Source organism: Dermochelys coriacea, chromosome 18 (genome assembly GCF_009764565.3).
Source record: "Dermochelys coriacea isolate rDerCor1 chromosome 18, rDerCor1.pri.v4, whole genome shotgun sequence".
In the NCBI taxonomy this organism is placed as follows: Eukaryota; Metazoa; Chordata; order Testudines; family Dermochelyidae; genus Dermochelys; species Dermochelys coriacea.
The window spans coordinates 4,398,445-4,418,100 of NC_050085.1; the positions used below are offsets into that span (position 1 = coordinate 4,398,445).

Consider the following 19,656-nt stretch of genomic DNA (forward strand, 5'->3'; position numbering starts at 1 on the left):
TTATAAAACTTGGAGATAACACCAAGCTTGGCATGGTTACAGAAACTCTGGAGGACAGGTTTAGAATTCAAAACAGCCTTGATAAATTGGAGAATTGGTCTGAATTCAACAAGATGAAATTCAATAAAGACAAGTGCACTGTACTTCACCTGGGAAGGAAAAATCAAATGCACAGCTACAAAAATGGGGAATAACTGGCAAGGCAGACTGTTGCAGAAAAGGATAGAGGGGTTATAGTGGATCGTAAATGGAATGTGAATGAACAATGTGATGCAGGTGTGAAAAAGGTGAGGCTCATGTTGGGGTGTATTAACAAGAGTGTCCTACATAAGACACAGGAGGTCACTGTCCTGCTCTACTCGACTCTGGCGAGGCTTCAGCTGAAGTATTGTGTCCACTTCTGGGGGCCTCCTTTTAGGAAAGATGTGGACAAATTGGAGAGAGTCCAGAGTTGGGCAACAAGAATGATCAAAGGTTTGGAAAACCTGATCTACGAGAAAAGGTTAAAAATCTGGACATGTTTAGTCTTGGGAAAAGAAGACTGAGGTGGGACCTAGTAACAGTCTTCACCTGTTAAGGGCTGTTATAAAGAGGTGTATAATCAATTGTTCTCAATGTCCACTGAAGGCAGGACAAGAAGCAATCAGCTTAATCTGCAGCAATGGAGATTTAGGTTAGATACTAGGAAAAAACTTTCCAACTATAATCATACAGGTGATTAAGCACTGGAATAGGTTACCAAGAGAGGCTGTGGAATCCCCAGCCTTGGTTTTAAGAACAAGTTGGACAAACACCTGTCAAGGATGGTCTAGATTTACTAAGTCCTATCTCAGTGTGTGTATGTGGGGGCAGGCTGGACTAGATGACCTCTTGAGGTCCCTTTCACCCCTACCTTTGTATAATTCTGTAATACTAGGTCATAAACTGGAGAGATAGCAGGAGTTGGGAGCTGACAAAAGAAATGGAGAAGGAGGCAGGGAAGGGTTGAGGTGAAGTTTATATCTTGCCATGTTTCATTTAAGGAGCATTGGCACATCCCCGCAGAGATATCAGCGGGACAGGACAAGCAGGGGCTGGGCAGAGCAGGAGAGGATGGTGGTGTACATTTGTGAGGGGATAAGAGACTGTTAATGCAGATGGGGTCGCAGGAGCAAGAGCAACGGGAAGTAAAGAGAGCATCAAAGTCAGCCATCATGGGAAGGAGGAAAGACCCACTGAAGGTAGTGCTGAATGCACTGTTAGCAAGCTGGGAGCTAAACCAGGGAATGGCAGCATCATGGACACCTATGCAAGAGATAAGTGAGAGCTCGATAGGGTCAAAGGCAGAAGGGATCAAGGAGAACCAATATGGAGACAAGGCTCTCAGGCTGGGCCAGGAAGGGGCCAGTTTTGTGGGTAGTTTCAGTGGAGTGGAGAGTGTGTATTATGAACCCCGTGGGCCATATCCTGGGCCCTTCCAATGCATCTATGCCAGCCTCATTGTGAGGCACATCCAGTGCCTCCTGGACAGACCAGGTGCAGAGAGTGAAACCAATGAAGGGTGCATATGGCCTGCCCCTTTGCCAGGCACATCCCATGTGCCCCATGCAGGTCCTCCCAGGGCCCAGCCCTGAACATAAGAATGGCCATACTGGGTCAGACCAAAGGTCCATCCAGCCCAGTATCCTGTCTACCGACAGTGATTAATGCCAGGTGCCCCAGAGGGGAGTGAACCTAATAGGTAATGATCTAGTGATCTCTCTCCTGCATCCATCTCCACTCTCTGACAAACAGAGGCTAGGGACACTATTCTTTACCCATCCTGGCTCATAGCCATTAATGGACTTAACATCCATGAATTTATCCAGTTCTCTTTTAAACCCTGTTATAGTCCTAGCCTTCACAACCTCCTCAGGCAAGGAGTTCCACAGGTTGACTGTGTGCTGTGTGAAGAAGAACGTCCTTTTATTTGTTTTAAACCTGCTACCCATTAATTTCATTTGGTGACCCCTAGTTCGTATATTATGGAAGAAGTAATTAACTTTTCCTTATTCACTTTCTCCACACTTTCTCATGATTTTATATATCTCTATCATATCCCCCCTTAGTCTCCTCTTTTCCAAGCTGAAAAGTCCTAGCCTCTTTAATTTCTTTTCATATGGAACCCGTTCCAAACTCCTAATCATTTTAGTTGCCCTTTTCTGAACCTTTTCTAATGTCAGTATATCTTTTTTGAGATGAGGGGACCACATCTGTACCCAGTATTCAAGATGTGGGCGTACCATGGATTTATATAAGGGCAATAAGATATTCTCTGTCTTATTCTCTATCCCTTTTTTAATGATTCCTAACATCCCGTTTGCTTTTTTGATTGCCGCTGCACACTGTGTGGATGTCTTCAGAGAATTATCGACGATGATGCCAAGATCTGTCTCCTGATTAGTTGTAGCTAAATTAGCCCCCATCATATTGTATGTATAGTTGGGGTTATTTTTTCCAATGTGCATTGCTTTACATTTATCCACATTAAATTTCATTTGCCATTATGTTGCCCAATCACTTAGTTTTGTGAGATCTTTTTGAAGTTCTTCATAGTCTGCTTTGCTCTTATCTATCTTGAGCAGTTTAGTATCATCTGCAAACTTTGCTGCCTCTCTGTTTACCCCTTTCTCCAGATTATTTATAAATAAATTGAATAGGATTGGTCCTAGGTCTGACCATTGGGGACACTACTAATTACCCATCTCCATTCTGAAAATTTACCATTTATTTCTACCCTTTGTTCCCTGTCTTTTAACCAGTTCTCAATCCATGAAAGGATCTTCCCTCTTATCCCATGACAACTTAATTTATGTAAGACCTTGGTGAGGGACATTGTCAAAGCCGTTCTGGAAATCTAAGTACACTATGTCCACTGGATTCCCCTTGTCCACATGTTTGTTGACCCCCTCAAAGAACTATATTAGATTAGTAAGACATGATTGCCCTATACAGAAATCATGTTGACTTTTGCGCAACAATTTATGTTCTTCTATATGTCTGACAATGGAGGACAGGCTCCCTCCATAGGCATGGCCTTCCAGCCACTGGTTGGGCATGCTGAGAACTTCCTACAAGCGGACACAGCCAGTGTGTCCAGGACAGGGCCCACCTGGGACACCTCGTGAGCTCTCTCCTGGGTTGTCCAGCACTCCAAGCCTCTTCCTTTCCAGGGGTCTGTTTGTGTCTGTACAGGGAGCACTAAGTTTTGGAGTTTTGAGGCTGTTTAGAAGAGAACTTGGAGGGAGTGATTGATTATAATGATTTCACAGCTTTTATGGCCATGGAATCATTAGCAGTGAAACCTGCCTCTCACCCTGACATTGCCCAAGGTGACTCAAACTCATATTAGCAAGGCCCCTCAGCTCTCAGAAGTAGCCAGGCTGGTATCCTGCCACCCCCTGGCAGCGTCGGGTCAGGAGTTGAGCTTTGGGTCTGCACAGGAGTTGGGCTTTGGGTCTGCTTGAAAGTGAATGCCCCATGCAGTGTGGTGTCATTGCATCCCCAGCAAGAAGGAAAGGAAGTGCAGCTTCACTGCCTGACACATTGAATTGGAAAGACACAAAAAGCTCGCCCATCTCCATCACTGGCATGGGGATGATTCTGGCACCATCTCCATCACTAGTGGAGAGGGGTGTTTGTACCATCTTCTGAGTTAGTATAGGGGTTGTTCTGGAGCCATTTGCATTGCTGACAGGGAGTGGTTTGCTACTTCTCCAGTGCTGGTGTGGGCTGGGTTTCACCATCTATATCACCAGGAGAGTTTCCTGCTTTGAAGGAAGTGACAATGGCTGTCTTGGCCTGAAGCACTGGCGATGGTCGGCTGTGTTTGTTTGAAGGAGTGGTGATAGATATGTTGGGTTGAAATAGTCACAATGTTTGGTTGTAAAAACAACGCGGAGTCCTTGTCGCACCTTAGAGATGAACACATTTATCTGGGCATAAGCTTTCATGGGCTAAACCCACTTCATCAGATGCATGGAGTGGAAAATACAGTAGCAGGTATAAACACACAAAAAGAAAAGGAGTACTTATGGCACCTTAGAGACTAACAAATTTATTTGAGCATAAGCTTTCATGAGCTACAGCTCACTTCATCGGATGCATTCAGATGTAGCTCACGAAAGTTTATGCTCAAATAAATTTGTTAGTCTCCAAGGTGCCACAAGTACTCCTTTTCTTTTTGCGAATACAGACTAACATGACTGCTACTCTGAAACCTGTATAAATACACAGTACATGAAAAGATGGGAGTTACCTTACCAAGTAGGGGGTCAGTGCTAATGAGACAATTCAATTAACAGTAGAATACCAAGAGAAGAAAAATCACTTTTGTAGTGGTAATGAGGGTGGCCCATTTCAAACAGTTGACAAGAAGGTGTGAGTAACAATAGGGGAAAATTAGTTTTAGTAATGATCCATCCACTCCCAGTCTTTATTCAGGCCTAATTTGATGATGTCCAGTTTGCAAATTAATTCCAGTTCTGCAGTTTCTTATTGGTTTCAGAGTAGCAGCCGTGTTAGTCTGTATTCGCAAAAAGAAAAGGAGTACTTGTGGCACCTTAGAGACTAACAAATTTATTAGAGCATAAGCTTTCGTGAGCTACAGCTCACTTCATCGGATGCATGAGGCCACAAGGGGCCACAACAATGGTTCCCGTAACCCACCCAGCAATATTGTTAATCTATCCAACTATACTCTTAGCCCAGCGGAAGAATCTGTCCTATCTCGGGGCCTCTCCTTTTGCCCCTCCACCCCCACGAACATGATACAGTTCTGTGGTGACCTAGAATCCTATTTTCGACGTCTCAGACTCAAGGAATATTTCCAACACACCTCTGACCAACATATTAACCCACAGAGACCTTCCTGCCAACACTACAAAAAGAAGGATTCTGGGTGGACTCCTCCTGAAGGTCGAAACAGCAGCCTGGATTTCTACATAGACTGCTTCCGCCGACGTGCACGAGCTGAAATTGTGGAAAAGCAGCATCGCTTACCCCATAACCTCAGCCATGCAGAACACAGTGCCATCCACAGCCTCAGAAACAACTCTGACATCATAATCAAAAAGGCTGACAAAGGAGGTGCTGTCGTCATCATGAATAGGTCGGAGTATCAACAAGAGGCTACTAGGCAGCTCTCCAACACCACTTTCTACAAGCCATTACCCTCTGATCCCACTGAGAGTTACCAAAAGAAACTACAGCATTTGCTCAAGAAACTCCCTGAAAAAGCACAAGAACAAATCCGCACAGACGCACCCCTGGAGCCAGGACCTGGGGTATTCTATCTGCTACCCAAGATCCATAAACCTGGAAATCCTGGACGCCCCATCATCTCAGGCATTGGCACCCTGACAGCAGGATTGTCTGGCTATGTAGACTCCCTCCTCAGGCCCTTCGTTACCAGCACTCCCAGCTATCTTCGAGACACCACCGATTTCCTGAGGAAACTACAGTCCATTGGTGATCTTCCTAAAAACACCATCCTAGCCACTATGGATGTAGAAGCCTCTACACCAACATTCCACACAAAGATGGACTACAAGCCGTCAGGAACAGTATCCCCGATACTGTCACGGCTAACCTGGTGGCAGAACTTTGTGACTTTGTCCTGACCCATAACTATTTCACATTTGGTGACAATGTATACCTTCAAATCAGCGGCACTGCGATGGGTACCCGCATGGCCCCACAGTATGCCAACATTTTTATGGCTGACTTAGAACAACGCTTCCTCAGCTCTCGTCCCCTAATGCCCCTACTCTACTTGCGCTACATTGATGACATCTTCATCATCTGGACCCATGGAAAAGAAGCTCTTGAGGAATTCCACCATGATTTCAACAATTTCCATCCCACCATCAACCTCAGCCTGGACCAGTCCACACAAGAGATCCACTTCCTGGACACTACGGTGCTAATAAGCGATGGTCACATACACACCACCCTATATCGGAAACCTACTGACCGCTATTCCTACCTACATGCCTCTAGCTTTCATCCAGATCATACCACTCGATCCATTGTCTACAGCCAAGCGCTACGATATAACCGCATTTGCTCCAACCCCTCAGACAGAGACAAACACCTACAAGATCTCTATCATGCATTCCTACAACTACAATACCCACCTGCTGAAGTGAAGAAACAGATTGACAGAGCCAGAAGAGTACCCAGAAGTCACCTACTACAGGACAGGCCCAACAAAGAAAACAACAGAACGCCACTAGCCATCACCTTCAGCCCCCAACTAAAACCTCTCCAACGCATCATCAAGGATCTACAACCTATCCTGAAGGACGAGCCATCGCTCTCTCAGATCTTGGGAGACAGACCAGTCCTTGCTTACAGACAGCCCCCCAATCTGAAGCAAATACTCACCAGCAACCACACACCACACAACAGAACCACTAACCCAGGAACCTATCCTTGCAACAAAGCCCGTTGCCAACTCTGTCCACATATCTATTCAGGGGATACCATCATAGGGCCTAATCACATCAGCCACACTATCAGAGGCTCGTTCACCTGCGCATCTACCAATGTGATCTATGCCATCATGTGCCAGCAATGCCCCTCTGCCATGTACATTGGCCAAACTGGACAGTCTCTACGTAAAAGAATGAATGGACACAAATCAGACGTCAAGAATTATAACATTCAAAAACCAGTTGGAGAACACTTCAATCTCTCTGGTCACTCGATCACAGACCTAAGAGTGGCTTCAACAAAAAAGCTTCAAAAACAGACTCCAACGAGAGACTGCTGAATTGGAATTAATTTGCAAACTGGATACAATTAACTTAGGCTTGAATAGAGACTGGGAATGGATGAGTCATTACACAAAGTAAAACTATTTCCCCATGGTATTTCTCCCTCCCACCCCACCCCCCACTGTTCCTCTGATATTCTTGTTAACTGCTGGAATTAGCCTACCTGCTTGTCACCATGAAAGGTTTTCCTCCTTCCCCCCCCTGCTGTTGGTGATGGCTTATCTTAAGTGATCACTCTCCTTACAGTGTGTATGATAAACCCATTGTTTCATGTTCTCTGTGTGTATATAAATCTCTCCTCTGTTTTTTCCACCAAATGCATCCGATGAAGTGAGCTGTAGCTCACGAAAGCTTATGCTCTAATAAATTTGTTAGTCTCTAAGGTGCCACAAGTACTCCTTTAGTTTCTTATTGGAGTCTGTTTTTGAAGTTTTTGTTGTTGAAGAATTGCTACTTTTAAGTCTGTTATTGAGTGACCAGGGAGATTGAAGTGTTCCCCTTCTGGTTTTTGAATGTTCTAATTCCTGATGTCAGATTTGCGTCCATTTATTCTTTTGCATAGAGATTGTCTGGTTTGGCCAATGTACATGGCAGAGGGGCATTGCTGGTACATGATAGGATATATCACATTGGTAGATGTGTAGGTGAACAAGCCCCTGATGGTGTGGCTGATGTGGTTAGGTCCTATAATGGTGTTCCTTGAATAGATATGCAGACAGAGTTGGCACCAGGGTTTGTTGCAGGGTTTGGTCCCTGGGTTAGTGTTTTTGTTGTGTGGTGTGTGGTTGCTGCTGAGTATTTGCTTCAGTTTGGGGGGCTGTCTGTAAGCGAGGACTGGCCTGTCTCCCAAGATCTGTGAGAGTGAGGGATCGTGCTTCAGGATAGGTTGTAAATCCTTGATGATGCACTGGACATGTTTTAGTTGGGGATGTAAGTGATGGCTAGTGGCATTCTGTTACTTTCTTTGTTGGGTCTGTCTTGTAGTAGGTGACTTTTGGGTACCCTTCTGGCTCTGTCAATCTGTTTCTTCACTTCACCAGGTGGGTATTGTAGTTTTAAGAATGCTTGATAGAGATCTTGTAGGTTTTTGTCTCTGTCTGAGGGATTGGAGCACATGTGGTTGTATCTTTGAGCTTGGCTGTAGACAATGGATCATGTGATGTGGTCTGGATGAAAGCTGGAGACATGTAGGTAAGTATAGTGGTCAGTAGGTTTCCGGCATAGGGTGATGTTTATGTGACCATCACCTATTAGCACTGTTGTGTCTAGGAAGTGAATCTCTTGTGTGGACTGGTCCAGGTTGAGGCTGGATGTTTGATTGTGTTACTTTGAGGGAGTCCTGATGGTTATGTAGAGTTGAAGGAATGGCAGAAGTTGTTTTCATTTGAAGGAGTGGCAACGGCGGGCGGTGTCAGCTTGAGGGAAGTGGCGACGGCTGGCGATGTTGGGTTGAGGGAAGTGGCGACGGCTGGCGGTGTCAGGTTGAGGGAGTAGTGACAGATGGCTGTGGCAGATGGAAGGTGTGGTGATTAAAGTGGCCATGCCGTGTGAGGGAGTTACAGAGACATTTATCCTTGTGGATCTGAATAATGGTGACTCTCCAGGCTAAGAGGTAGTGAGAGAAGGCTCTGCAGATTGGGTGTGCTGTGCCAAAAGCTTGTTAACCCAGGATATGTGTAGCTTTGAGGATATGGGGAAGGGTGACAGGCAGGTATGTTGTGTGGGAAAAGTGACAGGAGGCCATACTGGCTTGAAGAAGCAGTAAGAGGCAGCTGCATAGGTTTGAAGGTGAGATGGGGGGTGGCAGATGGGTCTGAGGAAGCAGTAAGATGCAGGTGTGCAGATGAGAGGAATAGAGGGCAGTGGCCATGAGGATGCCGTGGGATGAGGCCTGGGACAAGTACTGGCTGTGTGAGCTATGGAAGCAGTGACAGGTGCTTATGTAGGAGTGAGGGGGCAGTGACAAATGGCTATGCAGGGTTGCTTAGCATTGACACATGGCCTTGTGGGCCCAATTTGGACATGGCAGGTAGTCATGTGAGTCTGTGGGAGGGGCTGTAGGCAGCTGTGCAGGTCCAAGAAGCAGCTATGGGTGTCTGTGCTTGTCTGTGGGAATGTGGGCTAGAGGGGGCATTCACAGAGTGCTGCAAAATTGCAGTTACCAGCAGCTGTGTGCATTGGCAGATGTAGTGACAGCCAGTGCTCTAGACCTGAGGGAGCAGTAAGAGTTGACTTCATGGGTTGGAGGGAGCAGGAGGAATCATCTTTGTGGGTGTGGGGGAGCAGCCAGCTTCATGGGGCAGAAATTAACACCTGAATTATTGGAGGTGTACACAGGCAACACTGACTAACTCAACAAAGCCATGTCTCTCAGGACACCATCTAACACAAGTTTCTTCCTAATGCTCTGTGTCCCTTTCCCAGCAACCTCACATGGTTCAAGCATGGAGCGTTTGCATTTGGAGAGGGGGTTCATTGCTGCCTTTGATCAGTGTTGGGGCTGTCTGGGTCCTATGAGAGCTTGTTCCATTGCCATGTCCCTGCCACCATGTTCGAGCAGCTTCTGAGATGCAGAAGACAAGAAGATTGGCAGCTGAGCTCTGTTGTCTACGTGGCTCATTTCCATGTCAGTCTGTCCCACGTACACACATACCAAGGGGCATTTCTCATGACTGTTGGGTTTCTGCATGACCAACGAATGGAACAATCCTGAGTCCCGGCTGCCAGTGCTGAGCACAAGAGGGCTACCCATCAACGCTGCTATGCCTGGATGTACCCCCCACTCCTGCCTTCATGCTCCTGAGGAGAACAGACAAGAGAAGGATCGCAGCCAGCAAGCAGGCTGCACTTCCACCTCCCGTCACTCCCAAAGCTGCCTTTCCTTCTCCAAATCGCTTCCCTAGACAGAGTGCTAGGCCCCGTCGACACCAACCTGGACACACAGGGTGGCTGATCCTTGGCTATCATTTCCTTGACAGGTTCATCTATCATTTCTGCTACCCTGCTAACTTATTAGCAGATGTTATTCTGTTCCCAGAGGATAAGTGGGAGGTAAACAAATGGCCCAAGCTACATATGGCTTGGCAGAGCCTGCCCCACACTCTCTCTTATTGATACAAGTCTGGCAGCTCCCGAGACCTCCCAGTGAAGGCAGCGGCTGCCAGGAGGCGTCAGGAGCTGGGATGTGGCGAGGGGGAGCTGCAGCACCAGGCTGGGATGTGTGGATGGTCTGTGCCAGAAGCAGAGCCACTGATTCCAATTACTGTGGTGGGAGGCGCGGAGCAGAAACCATGTGATGTTGGCATCATTATGCCCAAGTGGCATTAAAATGGCAGGTTATGGGTTTAGAAGCAAGTGTATATTTCATGCAAGTGTTGTGCTTTGAGAGCCTGAGGCAGAAGCACTTTGGATTAGAGATTTCCTACGCACACCCTGATGGTTGTCATGAGTATGTGCTCCATGCATGTGTATGCGTGTGTGTAGAGGAGGAAGTGAACCCACATAAACATTCCTTACTATAGTCCCCAGTGCTCTAATTAACTCTGCTCCCCGTGATCCTCCCAGGACCTGCACTGACTTTGTGGCACTGCCTCTTAGCTAGAGCTGGGCTAGTAATTCACAATGCCTTTTTGGATGAATATTTCTGCTTTAGGAATGGACTGTGATTTTCCCAGAGGTGGGCTACACAATCATCTCACTGGAGGTCTGTCTGTGGGGAGGGATGGGTACAATGGGATGGAACAGCATCTCCTTTGCAATCCCGTTCTGTGAGTGGCAGAAAGCTAGAATTCAAGCTCTTTTGACCAGATTGGACAGATAGGTCACATGATGTCCCCACTCCCCATTCAGATGAACAAACCTCTCAGCATGAGGGTGCCCAACAGAACTTGACATTGGCTTGCCATGAATATTCAGTAAGTTACTGGAGACCTGCCATTTCTCACCCTAGGAAGGGAGCAGAATGTGATCGTTAGATTCTAATGACTATCCACTGAAAATGTTTGGCAGTGTACCCCATGCTCTGCTCATGGTAGCCCCAGGTCATCGGACTCTATGGATATACGGAAACTCAGGGAATTCAACCCAAGTCCCCATTCCAAGGACCTAAGGAACTCACTTTCTTCTCCTGTGGCAGTTCAGATCAGTGGAACCAGCTAGGCTGCCAAGCCCTAGTTTAGACCCAAGCTTGCTGGTCTCCAGACTAGGATACACTGCCAGGCCTGCCTGTGAGCCCAGGAAGGGGTGAGCTGACATGGTTTATGTGGGAGGAGATATTCTGGAAGGGGTGATGGAGCAGACAGGAGTGTTTTGTGACTGCTGATCCATGCTGCCATGTGCATGTTCTTTGCGTACAGCTGTCTGTCGGCACACCTTGTGCAACATTGTTATACATCAAAATAAATCCCTATGGCATCCTGGATACTCCCCAAAGGGCTCTCCCGAGATGGAAATGTCCAGGAGCACTGTATAGAGCTGGATAATTTTGCTATAGGTTGTTTTGGACCATTCTATGGAATTCTACTCCTGCTACAGAGTGGGTTAAATAACCTAGAGACCATCTCATTCTTTATTTCATTCTGTAGATGTTAGAGTAATGTCTGTGGGGCCTGTTAAATTATTTTACCCGATGGCAATTCCCTGATGGTTTGTTTTTCTCACCACTAATCATTGAGAGTCTGTTCTTCCACACTCTGTTGGCCTGCGTTTCCTAGCAGGACCAGAGCTGTGGGAGTGGGACATCCCAATAGGTATGGTAACATGCTTTTGATCAAATAGGTGCCAACTCAAGGACACAGTCATTATCTCTCTGGTCTCCCACAATGCAGATATGGGAGGAGTATGTAGCCCATAGAACAATCCGTATGTTCTAGTACACAGACTCCTGCTCTAGCATAGCCTGTTACAGACACTGTCTCACATGCCTGCCACAGAAGCCATCTTGCGTGTGGACACACACACACACACACACAGACACACACACACCATGGTCCTGGAACAGGAACTGTCCAGTACACATGTCCTGACTCCATCAGAGACTTGACCAAGATCCCCTGGTCTGCTCTGCGGACTTTATGCATCCTAATGATGAAAAGCAGCCGCATGGATCTGGCTGAATGTCTGACTTGTGTCATAGCCAAGACACCATTTCACATTCACACCAGCTCTGGCCCATTGCTGTGTTTCGTGTGGAGCATGTATAAACAGTGGTAATTTAGCATAATTTTCCCCTTGACTACATCTAAAATAAATGTGAATCATTGCCACAGGTAATTAACATTTCTTTACAACATTAAATTCTAAACGATTACAACTCCTGCTCAATGAAGATTTTTCATGCTTTGTGTTCCCTGGCCAGCTCTCTCTCCAGAGCTAACAAATGGGAGCAGCATGCAGTGACAAATTGGCTCTGACTTCATCGCCCCTAATTTGGGGGATCAGCTCCAGCTCCTTGGTCAGAAAGCACAAATCCAGAGGACGAGCAACCTCACTAACACTGCACGCATGAGCCCTGCCAGCTCGGGGCATGAGTGAGTGTATCTCCCACAGCTGGGGAGTGGAGCTGGGAGGAAGGTGCATACTGGCCTCTGCATTGTGCAAACAGGCACAGAGAGGTGATGGCCAAAGGCCAGACATAGGTGCCTGGAGCAGCATGGCCAGGCTCTGATGTTAAGAAATCATGAGTCAAAATCCACAGGACTGGCTCAAGGATCACTAGATTTATGAAGAGAAGGAGTTAGTTCTTTGCCTTCTGGGGAGTGTGCGGAGGTCATGCTTTCCGTCTTCTCCCGACCACTAGGAGGGCTGGAAACATTCTCTTGTGAAATAAAAGCTCAAATTCTCATGCATCGCCATGTTTCAAGGAAAACGACAGATGTCACCACACTCACAATGAGATTGCCCAAGCCAAGCCCCACGGGCATGTAACTGATGTGCCTCAAGCCAGGCACCCAAAAATGAGGGCATCCAAATTAGGGTCTGAGTAACTTGTTTTGGGTCACACAGAGTATCTGGCGAAGCTGGGATAAGGCCCTAATTCTCCCGGCCAGAGCTCTCATTGTGCTACCTGGCAGGCTTCCTAGCACACTGAAGCCCAGTCAGGCTTGCTGTCCCATACTCGTCAGGGCAGGAAGCAGCAGCTGAGGCAGGGCGGGGAGTGGTGGAGGAGGAGGGAGAAGACCCTTCTCTGGCGGCTTCGGGCCCTTGCTGCCCTCTCCGTGTCTCTGAGGAGTTGCTCAGGAGAAGCTGACTGTAGCTTTGCGAAGAGGGAGAGCTGCTGGGAGGACACGCTTCACAGCAGGAGGAAAGGGACTAGAACTGGCCCTGAGCTACTGTGCTCTTCCACTCCCTCCTTCCCTCTCCCCGCCTCACCTGTTACCCCAAATCTACTGTCAGCTTCTCCTGGGCAATTCTGCTCCTTCCCACACAGGCCTGTCTGCCCTTGGTGAGAAGGAGAAGGGAATTAGGGATCAAAAGCCAAAGCTCTCAGCTGTCCCTCCACCTTGCCTTGCAGGGCTCACACAGCCTGGGGTATACAACTCAGCTGCATCCCACTGAAAACATTGTCCTGCATTTAATCAACACGGATTGGCCAATCTCCGTGTGCCAGGTGTAGCAGCCTGCCTGGAACTTGGAGGGAGGAGCCCATCTTGCAGAAGGGCAGAATTTGGAGGAGGCCCCAGGAAGTCACTCTGTGTGCACATGGCTGGAATGTCGCTGCACTGGTTGCACTTCTGGAAGTAGTTCTCTTAATAGTTTAATTTTGTTTTACAAGCATGGAGGCCTCTCATAGTATTATTCACAGCACGTGGTACATGAACCATATGGGGAGGCTTGAAGGGGATGCTATGGCAGGGAGTAGCAGAGTCCTGGACAGGCCATGCCTCCTCCTCTAGCAGCGGAATTAATTATCCCCCCTCAGCTTGCCTGGGTGTCTCGCCTACTTTGTGCTGCTGCTCAGCCCACTCCCCTGCCTCGTGCTGGGAAACACCAGCTGGTGGATGGTGCTAGGAGGCCACTGTAGCCAGCAGCAGGGCAGAGCCAGTCTGGAGCCTGGGTCAGTTTCATGCAGAGGCATGTGGGGACCCTGAAGCCCCCTGCCACTGAGCTCTCCGGGGCTTCTAGAAGGGACAGGGAGGAGCTAGTGAGCTGGGAGGTCCCTTTGGAGGGGCAGGAGCGAAGCTCTCTCACGGAGCAAGTATCTCCCTTAGGGATGTTGAGCTGAGTGTCTAGATATGGGATTTACCAAGCCAGTGGATGAGTCTGCGCTGGGTGCTGCCTTCTGACTGCGTCCTTCCCCCTCTCCTCTAGCCTGCGAATTGGGATTTTACAAGTCAGACCCTGGTGACCAGCTGTGTGCAAAGTGCCCCCTGCACAGCTACTCAGAGAGCCGGGCTGCACAGGTGTGCCGCTGTGACAGCAGCTACTACCGGGCAGCACAAGATCCCCCATCTGCGGCCTGCACGCGTAAGTACCTGCCCATCTGCCTCAGACTGCCCACCCCAGCCTGCCCACCCACTTTCCACAGCACGCAGGGAACAGAACCCGAATCAGCCTGGCTACAGCAGCAGAAGGAGATTCCCATGCAAGTGGGAAGGGCCAGAAGGTCGGTGAGGGAGTATCTGTCTGTGGGATGAGAGGGACCCCTGACACTACTCGGGTGAATGTGTTAGAAACATCAGGCTGGAGACCTGGCCCCACTGGAGTCAATGGGAGATTTGCCATGCTGTGTGTGTGTTTTTATGCGTGTCTGGGGTGCTCGCTGTGAGCGTACCTCGGGGTGTTTGTGTTGTCTTGGAGGCATGACTGCATTAGGATAAAGGTGTGTGTTTCAATCAGGATAGCTCACATGTCAAAGCTACAATGTACCTTAACTCCACAAAGATTTTAAAGCATGTAACTGTCATGTTTTAAACCCGTTTTTTTCTTAGTGTAGATGAGACTGGTCTCTCTGCATGTGAATGCCATGGATTCATAGCTACATAGATTCCCAGGCCAGAAAGGACCATTGTGATCATCTAGTCTGATCTCTTGTATAACACAAACCAGAGAATTTTCCCAAGGTAATTCCTAGAGCAGATCTTTTTAAAAAACAAAACCCAATCTTGGTTTAAAAGTTATCAGGAATGGAGAATACACTGCGACCTTTGGTAAGCTATTCCAATGCTTAACTACTCTCACTATTAAAAATTTACACCTTTTTTCCATTCTGATTTTGCCTAGAATTAACTTCCAGCCATTGGATCATGTTAGACCTTTCTCTGCTAGACTGAAGAGCCTATTATTAAATATTTATTCCCAGTGTAATTACTTATAGACTGTTATCAAGTCACCCCTTAACGTTCTCTTTGTTAAGCTAAATAGATGGAGCTCTTTGAGTCTATCACTATAAGGCAGGTTTTCTAATCCTCCAATCATTCTCATGGCTCTTTGAATCTTCTCTAATTTATCAACATCCTCTGTGAATTGTGGGCATCAGAACTGGACACAGTATTCCTGCAGCGGTCATGCCAATGCCAAATCAAGGGTAAAATAACCTCTCTGCTCCTACTCGAGATTCCCCAATTTATGCATCCCAGAATAGCATTAGCCTTTTTGGCCACAGAGTTACACTGGGAGCTTGTGTTCAGCTGATTATCCATCATGACCTTCAAATATTTTTCAGAGTCCCCCCTTCTGCCAGTATGGCCTGCATTCTTTGTTCATAGATCTATACGTTCACATTTCGTCATGTTAAAACGCATGTTGTTTGCTTGCATCCAGCTTACCAAGGGTTCCAGATTGCTCGATATTGGTGACCTGTCTTCATAATTATTTACCACTCTCCGGTTTTTTGTGTCATCTGCAAACTTTATCAGTGATGATTCTGTTTTGTTCCAGGTCACTGATAAAAATGTTTAATAGCATAGAACCAAAAACAGATCATTGAGGGATTCCACTAGAAAAACACCCACTCAGGGCTTGTCTACATTACCCGATGGGTCGACGGGGTCGATTTATCGCGTCTAGTCTAGAAGTGATAAATCGACCGCCGAGCGGTCTCCCGTAGACTCCGATACTCCACCAGCGCGAGAGGTGCAGGCGGAGTTGACGGGAAAGCATCTGCTGTCGACTTACCACAGTGAAGACACTGCGGTAAGTAGATCTAAGTATGTCAACTTCAGCTACGTTATTCACGTAGCTGAAGTTGCGTAACTTAGATCGATCTCCCCAGTGTAGACGAGGCCTTAGAGATGATTCCCCATTTACAATTACATTTTGAGAACTATCAGTTAGCCAGCTTTTAATCCATTTAATGTGTGCCATGTTAGTTTTTTAATCAAAGTATTAGCCAGGATGGGTAAGGAATGGTGTCCCTAGCCGCTGTTTGTCAGAGAGTGGAGATGGATGGCAGGGGAGAGATCACTAGATCATTACCTGTTAGGTTCACTCCCTCTGGGGCACCTGGCATTGGCCACTGTCGGTAGACAGGATACTGGGCTGGATGGACCTTTGGTCTGACCCAGTATGGCCATTCTTATGTACTTATGTTCTTATACTTGTGCTAAAGCACTGAGAAAATTAGAAGAAAAGCAGAGCTTGTATTATAAATTATTTGGCCCCAGTACACTGTAAATAAGATAAGTTCATCTGTATATAAATTAGGGTTACTAAAAACAAGAGAAATATAACTACAAACAAAAAATTAATCATATTAACCAAATTAAGTGATTTAAGAGTGAATCCCATAGATCGGAGACACCCAGAAATATCAGTGCACAGTGAAGAAACCCCTGGGCATCAGAAGAAGAAGATAAAGTGCAGTATAAATAATAGACTGGTCAACTACACCTCAGCCTACTGTATATGGACAATTGAGTATGCAATCGACTATAGAGACAATATAAAGAGGGATCACTAGTCGGGCCAGGTCTAATTGTTATTTAAATTGTGTATTATTAAGCAAAGTGAGTTCATGCATATACCTATAGTTTTAATCCTTGCTCAGTGAAATATGGTTAAATTTGGTTATTGTGCAAAAGCAAATATATCACTTCTGTAAACTACTTTGTTAATTAATATAATAGAACCTTATCAGGAATGAACAAAACTCGAGGCCTGGGCAAAAGACTATTCCATAGTCCGGTATCTTTCAAAAGAGTAGACTCCAAAATCTAGATGGAATTATTGGTTACATTTCAAGATTATCTGAATCTGGATATCTGTTTGATTTGCAATGTGCATACATTGCTAAACTGTTTAATCAGACACAAAGAAAGTTAACAAACTAATTGCAGCAAGTGATACAAAGGCAAGGAAAAACAAGACTGGTAAAAAAACCATAACCGACTCATTAGGAAACATTGAGGAAGGAAAATTGCCTGACCTCATTAGTGATGAACAGCTAACTAGTGTTGCCCTCAGTGTTTAACAAAAACTATGGCTAACCGGCATTGTCATGTAGACAAATTTCCTTTAAGTACCAGTCATAATTCGGGTTGAGTGACACAGTATCTTAATGGAGATATGTGTTGTTAAAACAATCTTGCTCAGTGCCTGGTTCCACGTACATTTCTTTTATAGCTTCACTACCAATATTGGAGCCTGACACAGCAATATTTAATAAACTGGTATTCAGTCGGTTATCTGGAAGACAGCATCTATAAGAAACAATTGGCTCTCCGTCAACTAGCAGCGTATCATGCAGCCATGCAAACCTGAAAAGCACCTCACACAGCTTATTATGCCAGGGATGCTTTTGACATTTCAGCTCATGTGTGTGGTCACAATGGTTCAGCCTAGTATGAGACAGAGAAACTAGCTGCGCCTGTCTCCTGCCCAGTAAAGCTTTCCAGCAGGTACTAATCAGCAGAAAGGGTAACCTATAACATGGATGGAGAGTACTGTGTAGTAACTAATTAAAGAAGTTTATACATGGAGGCCTCACTTATAAAGTCACTATTCCACATTTCTGTTTTACCCCTCATGTACATAGTGCTGTGGAACACACTATAATAATGCCTATCCCAGTTTTCAAAATGAATCCGAAGTGAGCCCAAATACTGGAATGAAGTTAAAACTTACCTACCAGTTTTAATGTGCTTATTAATCACTTTAAATTTTAAAATATTACTAGACGAAACCACACACATTCAGATTAACAGTGACATGCACAAGGCAGAACAAGCCTTGAATAACTTTTTATTCATGATGGGGATCTTAAAATACTGTTTTCCCACAGCTGGATAGAGGTTGCATTTAAGACTTTGCTTGTGTGACAAGGTGTATTAGTTTTAGCTGTGTTAATTATCTATTGCCACTTATGTAGTTTGTTAAAACACTGTAAATCACATATAAAGGCCCTTACCACTAATTCATACATTCATTTGGCAAAGATGTGGCCTTGACTATAACAATTTTCAAGGCAACAAGTGCGGGGCCTGTTAAGTAATATATGCTGGCTAGCATATAAATATATATCATATTAATGAAATGTATTATCTGCACCATACATATATGTATATTAGTATGCACAGAGCAATAACATAAAGCACAAATATTGTAACAGTGATATAGCCCAAACCAGCCTATACAGTAATCCTGTTCATATGTGCTAAGTATCCCATAACTCCTTGCATTTGCTGAAGTAAGCATTTGGCAAAAGCAGACAGGAAACTTGTCAAAATCCAGAAATGTCAATTTGTTCTATGTCTTAGTCCCAGCTAGGGAAGTACCTTCACGGACCAGTACCTGGAATGCTAGTTTACAAAACAAAGCTAAGGAAGGAACAGAATAGCAAGTTAGGGAAGTGGACAAACTGCTGGCTTAGGCTGTGTGACATGTAACTTGTAACATCATCATGTAAATAATACCAGGGGGATGTGTGACTTGGGGAGTGTTCCTTCTGTGTGAGGTGAATGTAATATCGCTGCATAGGGCTGCTCTTTGGAGACTCGTATTGTACAGAGCCCTTTCCTGTACCAGATTAATAAACCTGACACATTGGTCATTTAGTCTCTTGAGTATATTTCGTAACAAACCAAATTGTTGTCAAGCAATTGATTGTGCAATTTATCAACAATCCTATTCTCGTCAGGTTCCTACACTGCATGTCACCTTCAGATCAGCCTGTACCTAGGTTCTGTTATTTCCTTCACCCCACACACATACCCAGGGCATGGCACCCTCAGGTCAGCCTGTATCTAAGTTGTGTTATTTCCTCCCCCTGACACACACCCAGGGCATGTTACCTTCAGATCGGCCTGTATATAGGTTGTGTTATTTCCTTCCTCTGAAACACACACCCAAAGCATGTCAATCACCCTCTAGTCAGCCAGTATCACTCTGTTCTCTCCCACGGATCACATCACCTTCCATGGGCTTTTCTCTCGGCCTGCCCCCCCCAACCCCGAGCACAGCACCCCACCAATCTCGATGAATCTCTGCTTCCTTTCCAGGTCCCCCCTCTGCTCCTGTGAACTTGGTCTCCAGTGTGAATGGCACCTTGGTGACACTGGAGTGGGCTCCGCCCCTGGACAAGGGGGGGCGCACTGATATCACATACAACGTGGTCTGCAGACGCTGCACGTGGGACCTGGGCCAGTGCGAGGCATGCGGCAGCGGGATCCGCTTTGTTCCCCAGCAGATGAGCCTGGCGCAGGCTGCCCTCACCGTGGCCAACCTTATGGCCCACATGAACTACTCCTTCTGGGTGGAGGCTGTCAATGGCGTGTCCAACCTCAGCCTGGAGCCCAAGAGATTTGCCATTGTCAACATCACCACGAACCAGGCAGGTAGGAGGAGCAGATACCTCCAGGAGGCTCGGCCCATGGCAACTGATGTGAACAGCTCCCCGCTGGGTCCAGCTGGACCTTCTTCCAAG

The 19,656-nt window shown here is 46.3% G+C and overlaps 1 protein-coding gene across 2 annotated transcripts in view; it reads left to right on the forward strand.

Moving 5' to 3' along the window:
* The window catches only part of EPHA8 (EPH receptor A8), a 129,125-nt gene that overhangs the window by 81,352 nt on the left and 28,117 nt on the right, over nucleotides 1-19,656 (forward strand). For both annotated transcript variants that reach the window (XM_038376822.2, XM_038376823.2), the window contains exons 4-5: nucleotides 14,106-14,261; nucleotides 19,232-19,567. In XM_038376822.2, coding sequence (XP_038232750.2) covers nucleotides 14,106-14,261; nucleotides 19,232-19,567 — 492 coding nt within the window. The remainder of the gene's footprint in view (nucleotides 1-14,105; nucleotides 14,262-19,231; nucleotides 19,568-19,656) is intronic.